Source organism: Acomys russatus, chromosome 13 (assembly GCF_903995435.1).
Source record: "Acomys russatus chromosome 13, mAcoRus1.1, whole genome shotgun sequence".
Classification (NCBI taxonomy): Eukaryota; Metazoa; Chordata; class Mammalia; order Rodentia; family Muridae; genus Acomys; species Acomys russatus.
Genome location: NC_067149.1, coordinates 45,064,432 through 45,071,197, shown reverse-complemented (window position 1 = coordinate 45,071,197; position 6,766 = coordinate 45,064,432). Strand labels below are relative to the sequence as shown.

Here is a 6,766-nt window from a genome sequence, read left to right as displayed (position 1 = left end):
CGGCTTAAAGAACTGCTTTTTAATTAAAAAAAAAATTTTTTTTTTGAGATTTTTGTCTATGTAGCTCTGGCTATCCTGGACTCTCTTTGTAGAGCAGGCTGGCTTTGAACTCACAGAGATCTTTCTGCCTCTGTCTCACTGAGTGCTGGGATTACAGGCACATGCCACTATGCCTGGCCTGATTTTATTTTTTAAATATTCTTCATTGTGAGATTAGCCTTTAGTGGCTGAGCCATCTCTTCAGCCCAGGAGATGATTTTTGCTTTGTTTTTGTATTTTGCAAACAGGGTTTCTCTGTGTAACAGCCCTGGCTGTCCTGGACTTATTTTGTAAACCAGGCTGGCCTCGAACTCATAGTGTGCCATCATGCCCGGTCAGGAGATGATTTTTTTAAAAGGCTTATGGTATTGGCTACAAATCTAAAATCTGCATATACTATACTAAGAATAGGGTCAAGTGTGGCATGAGAGACAAGTATACCTCAGGAAATTAGATATAAATAAAGAGATTATGAAAAATGCATGATAATGATAAACAAGACATTTATTTTTCATACTCATTTGGGGGCAGGGGAAAAAGTCCGTTTGCCTTATCAAATGCTGGTCCTTCTGGAAGGATTTCCACTTAGCCTATAGAACGGGATAAAATTCTTGATTATTGAGGGTTTGCATCCTTAATTCGTAAGAGGAACTTCCTTTGAGGTGAATGGTCACAGAGTGAGCCTTTGCGGGCAGCTTCGCTGGTGCACGGCCAGGCTCCCTCTCTGAGTGAAACTTTTCCCACACTGGCCACAGAGATAGGGTGTCTCTCCTGTGTGGACTTTTCCGTGCAGAATACAATTCCCCCTGGTGTGGAAGCTCTTCCTGCAGTGGGAACACGCGTAGGGCTTCAGGCCCGTGTGGACTCTGATGTGGACAATCAGGCTTCCTTTCTGACTGAAAGCTTTCCCGCACTGGTCACATCTGTAGGGCTTTTCGCCGCTGTGAACTCTCCGGTGGACAGCAAGGTTACTTTGATTCCTGAAGCTTCTCTGGCAAATGGCACATTCATAGGGTTTCTGTCCGGTGTGGAGTCTCTCGTGGACGGCTAGACTGCCCCGCTGACTAAAGCGTTTCCCACACTCTTTGCATTCGTAGGGCTTCTCCCCCGTGTGTATCCGCTCATGGGTAACGAGGTTGCCTTTGGCCCTGAAGCTTTTCCCACACTGCGTGCACTCAAAGGGCTTCTGACCAGTGTGGATTCTCTCATGCAGCGTCAGGCTGCCTTTCTGCCGGAAGGACTTCCCGCATTCCTGGCAATCATAGGCCTTCTGCCTCACGCCCGCTGAGTCTTCCGGGAGTGTCTTAGAATCTGGGGATTTTTGTTCCAGCTTCTCTCTTCTGAAAGAACTCTGGAAATCCCAGCTTGAGGATCCTGTGGTGGCCTCTGAATGGTCATACTTGTGGGCTTCTGACATCACATCTGGTAAAACGAGAGGGAAGTCATGTAAGATGCACCAATATGCTGGGTGAGAAGAACAGGGGGAAAAAGAAACATCATCCTTAGAGGGCTTAGCATGTGCCAGGCCTTGTACTATGAACTCTGCATACACAACTCAATCTTGAGAATCTCCCTGAGATCGCTACAGATAAGGACATGAGAGCGTAGGGAGGTCACATAACTATAAATAGGTGTATGATCTGGGATTCAAACATTAGCATGCTCTATAGCTATGTACTGCCTTTAAATTTAACGTAGCCTTCCAAATTCTTGGGAAGCAGCTACTATTACATTTATTTACTTGGGTTTTTGAGACAGGGTTTCTCTGTGCCGCCCTGGCTGTCCTGGACTCACTTTGTAGACCAGGCTGGCCTCGAACTCACAGAGATCCACTTGTCTCTGCCTCCCCGAGTGCTGGGATTAAAGGCATGCACCACCACACCCAGATTATTATTACTATTAGTTTTTGAGGAGGTGCTCGGAATTTAACCTGGGTCCTCTGGAAGAGCAGCCAGTGCTCTTAACCACTGAGCCATCTCTCTAGCCCTAAAAGGATTATTTTATAAGCAAAAAAATAGGCTCATAAGGCAGGTGGTGGTGGTGGTAGTGATGCACACTTTTTTTTTTTTTTTAGTTTTTCAAGACAAGGTTTTTCTGTATAGCCTTGACTGTCCTGGACTTGCTTTTGTAGACCAGGCTGGCCCCTGCCTCCCAAGTGCTGGGATGTTTTTGCCTTCTGAGACAGAGTTCCTCTGTGTAGCCTTGGCTGTCCTAGACTCACTTTGTAAACCAGGCTAGCCTCACCTCGAACTCACAGCGATCCACCTGCCTCTGCCTCCTGAGTGCTGGGATGTAGGTCTTTAATCCTAGCACTCAGGAGGCAGAGGCAAGTAGAGCTCTGTAAGTTCAATGTTAGCTTGGTCTACAAAGTGAGTTTCAGGACAGCCAGGGCTACACAGAATAACCCTGTCATGAAAAGACAAAAGAAACGCCAAAGAAGGGCTCATAAAATTAAGAAAAGTATATAGCGACTCACACAGAGCCTTTTATCTAAGTTTCAGCTAACTCCCAAACAGGTGTGGAGTTTGGATATAAAGGGACAGCAAGCATAACCAACAGAGGAGACAGCAATTCACAGGAGGAGTTCTGTGGCAGGAAATTGAGTCCTGGTCTATGGCAGCCTGCTCTCCTGACGGCCGAGTTTATGACGTCAGAGAACAAGCAGCATGGCTTCAGGAATTTCATGTCTGTGCCTTGACTTCTTACAAGCTGCGGCTTACTGTCTGCCCCATTAGACGGACTGAAAAGCCTGCCGCTTAAGGAAGGCATGTGTCTTCTTTAATGATGCAAATACGATTGGAATTTCTTCTTTTAAAATTCACATCCTTTTCAGTCTATTAAGTTATAGGAGAAGCCCACTCATTGCCTAGGTGTCACCCTAGGTGAGTTTCTTCTGCTTCCCTAGCGGTCTCATACTTAGTGACAGAGCTGAGACAATCTCAAGACTGTCTCCTAGGGCTGAGCAGATGGCTCAGAGGTTAAGAGCACTCACTGTTATTCTAAAGATCCCGAGTTCAATTCCCAGCAACCACATGGTGGCTCACAACCATCTACAATGAGATCTGGTGCCCTCTTCTGGTGTGCAGATATATGGGGGCAGAGCACTATATACATAATAAATAAATCTTAAAAAGAAAAAAAGATTGTCTCCAAATCAAATGGTTTCCTTTTCTTTTTCTGAGACAGGGTTTCTCTGTATAGCCTTGGCTATTCTGGAACTCACTCCGCAGACCAGGCTGTCCTCAGAACTCAGAGAGATTTGCCTGCCTCTGCCTCCTAAGTGCTGGGATTGAAGACATGAGCCACCACTGCCGGGCTTCAAACTATTTTTTTTTCTTGGTTTTTCGAGACAGGGTTTCTCTGTGTAGCCTTGGCCATCCTGGACTCACTTTGCAGACCAGGCTGACCTCGAACTCACAGCAATCCGCCTGCCTCTGCCTCCCGAGTGCTGGGATTAAAGGCGTGCACCACCACGCCTGGCTCTTTTTTGCTTTGTTTTGACTATCATTTCCAATTCCAGCTTTCCCTGCAACCCTGAAGAGCAGTGAGCTCCATCAAATGAATGCATCCTCTGCTCCTGAGAATAGGGACTCTGAAGGCATCCCAGCAACCAGCTGACACACTCACTGAAAAACGCTACATTCTGGGCGTATCTTCCATGACAGTCCAGCAGGGTAGCTGTTGGGAACCCAAACATGTCCACTCCTGCTGTATGACTTTAGTCACTACTTCTCCATACGATTCTTCCATGGGCTGGTCTTGGGTACCTGGTGAGGGGCCGAAAAAAATAAAATAAACCAACGAAACCAAAAAACAAACAATAAAGGACAGAACTGCTAATTGAGATGTCTGAAGTGTAAACACAGGAAACTGGGATCTGCTTGAGGTAATGTCACTGCAAAGTGGGCTAAAGATAGCAGGACTCACTGAACAAAAATGAATCTAGAACAAAGAGGCAGTGGAAAGCAGGCCCCGCGTAAACACGGACTCCCTACTGTTAGCGCCCACCTAAGAGTCACTTCTCTTTGTACTTTGGTCTTGACATGACATTGGGGTCCTCTACTTCCCAGGCAACTGTTGCTGATTTTACTCCTCAAGCCTAAGGACTTTGTACACTTTATTTACGTAGCAGTCCACAGTATAATCTTTGTTTCAGTATGTCCAATCAAAATGCTGGACTCCTAGCTTAGAGAATTAGCATTCTGGGGCTACAACTCTGTTTTTATTATTATTATTTATTAAAATCTTTCTCTGTGTAGCCATGGCTGGCCTTGACTTCCTTTGTAGACCAGGCTGGCCTTGAACTCACAGTGATCCACCTGCCTCTGCCTCCCGAGGGCTGGGATTACAGGCGTGCACCACCCCTCAGGGCTAACTCTGTTTTTATTAACCAAGTAGTTAACCCTTCTAGCCATTCAGTTGTATACTGTGTTGACAAGAAATCTTGTTTGAAGGATTCATTTCCAACTTGAAACACAAGCTACAAAGGGCTCCCCTGTCACGGTGCAAATCCATTTGCTTAGAAATACAAGGTGTTGCTACTGATTAAAAATAAAGCCAACAAGAAAACCCTGAACATTTACAAAGAAAAGCACACGGTTCCTCCTCCCTGGGGCTAGCCTTTTGTCACTGGAGTGTCTAGAAAACATCGTTAAACCAAAATAAGTGACAAGAGTGTGAACACCAACATTTTTGCCTGTTAAGAGGTATCCAACAAGTACTCCTTAGCTAATTAATAGCGGGGACATTGTTAACTGTGATCTCAAGTCAAAGCAGTCAAATTCCTCAACACACTGGAAAAAGGAGTTTCATATCTCACACACACACACACACACACACACACACACACACACACACACACACACGCTACTTTTCCTATCCGAAATGCTATCACAGTTCAGGATTAGGCTCTGATGGACTTAGATAGTTAGTTGCCTTGGTTCCCTCGGTGGATGATCTGGGACAAGTCAACCTAACAGTCCCGACTCTGGTTCTTCACTTACTAAACAAGTTAACACTACCTCATTAGATAGCTTTGTAAAAAACAGATGACCAGAAAGCGAGGGCTCTCTAACCTTTGAGACACACCCTACAAATTCAAGGCCTAAAACGGAGGAGCATCCACAGGAGCAAGAGACTGGAGGACACACAGGGTGATCTGTAGGGTCTGAGGGAAATCTAATGAGGCATTTTAAGGAGTAATTAGGAGCTTTTGGGTGAGGGTGAGTTTCCCCTACACTGGATGCCACTCCCTTGTCATCTCCCTAGGCGCCGACTCTGCAACTCCTGGCCTAGCTGGACCTTCCTGTGGCCCCTCTCTCACTCCCGGGGCCCCAGCCTCCCAGGGGCCCCCCGACATCTCATCAGAGCCCTTCGGCAGCATACCGCTCCCCACCCGCCCTCCGACCAGCGCACCCTTGTCTGCGGCTGGCGACTGCGGCCGGGGTGGCCAGGCTGGTTTGCTCAGGCGCCCTGGCCCGGTAGCTGGCTCATGGCACAGCCCCCTCTCCCGGGCGCAGACAGCCGGCCTCGGCCTCACTCACCGCAGCGGCGCGCGCCCGCAGATAGACAAAGCCGGCGCCGAGCCCGTAGCTGCCGCAGCAACGCTGCGCGGCGCCGGACCACAACTCCCAGGAGCCCCCGCGCGCCCCGGGGCACTGTGGGAAGCGGAAACACGGACCGCTGCCTGGAGCCGGTGGCTTCTGGTGGAAGGGAGCGCCGTCCTGTGGAGGAGCGGTAGTTGAAAACTTGGGGATGCTGAGGACATTAAACCGCTCAAGACCCCGTCTTCTCTGTACGGATCAGAAGCTGGGAGCAAGTATTTCGGACACAGAATCAAGAACAGTCGCGGTTCCATTTAGTAAGTTTACTCATCCAAAAGATAGACGAGGCTTTGCGGAACGTCGGAATTTAGGCATCACCCCGGCTAGTTACGCGACCCAGGGCGGGAATCTCACTGGTGGATATCCCAGGACAAATAGCTTCAGGACGCCAAACGGCACCTACGCGGGCCTCGGGAGACCTTCGGAGCCAAGGGAGCTCGAGGAAACAGTGTTCCCTGAGGTGGCATTAAGGTTTTCTTCTTAACTGAGGAGGAGGTGTGACCCAATGGTTGAGATTTGAAGGCTCTAAAAGTCATCGAGCAGATGGGAGAGGAGCCACTCTTCACGGAGCTGCCTCCGGAGGGCACAGGAACTGGGTAGCCCAGTCCTCGGCCCTGGGAGGGGCGTGGATGCTATTGAATAGCCATAAAATAAAAGCGCCCTGAAATGCCTTAAACTTCTATCGACTGCACTTATTTTATTTTATTTTATTTTTTGGTTTTTCGAGACAGGGTTTCTCAGTGTAGCCTTGGCCATCCTGGACTCACTTTGTAGACCAGGCTGGCCTCGAACTCACAGCGATCCGCCTGCCGCTGCCTCCCGAGTGCTGGGATTAAAGGCGTGCACCACCACGCCCGGCCGACTGCACTTATTTAAAAAAAAAAAAAAAAAGATTTATTTATTTATTTATTATTATGTATACAGTGCTCTGCCTACAGGTACACCTGCAGGCCAGAAGAGGGCATCAGATCACTTACAGATGGTTGTGAGCCACCATGTGGTTGGTGGGAATTGAACTCAGGACATTTGGGAGAGCACTTAACCACTGAGCCATCTCTCCAGCCCCCCACTGCACTTATTTATGTGTGTTGTAATAGCTGTTCTAAAAGACATTTGTCTCACCC

General features: G+C 48.1%; 1 protein-coding gene across 3 annotated transcripts; it reads right to left on the bottom strand.

The window, feature by feature from the left end:
• Nucleotides 1-525: 525 nt before the first annotated feature.
• Znf32 (zinc finger protein 32) lies at nucleotides 526-5,686 on the bottom strand. 3 transcript variants are annotated; one of them, XM_051155166.1, is made up of 3 exons: nucleotides 5,583-5,686; nucleotides 3,667-3,806; nucleotides 526-1,503 (listed from the first exon to the last, which is right to left on the bottom strand). In XM_051155166.1, the coding sequence occupies exons 2-3, from the start codon at nucleotides 3,734-3,736 to the stop codon at nucleotides 710-712; spliced, it is 864 nt and encodes a 287-aa protein (XP_051011123.1). In that variant the 5' UTR covers nucleotides 3,737-3,806; nucleotides 5,583-5,686; the 3' UTR covers nucleotides 526-709. The 3 variants fall into 3 exon arrangements, with proteins under 3 accessions (XP_051011123.1, XP_051011125.1, XP_051011124.1); XM_051155168.1 differs by having other exon boundaries at nucleotides 526-1,461; XM_051155167.1 differs by lacking the exon at nucleotides 5,583-5,686 and adding an exon at nucleotides 5,455-5,567.
• Between the last annotated feature and the right edge of the window lie 1,080 nt (nucleotides 5,687-6,766).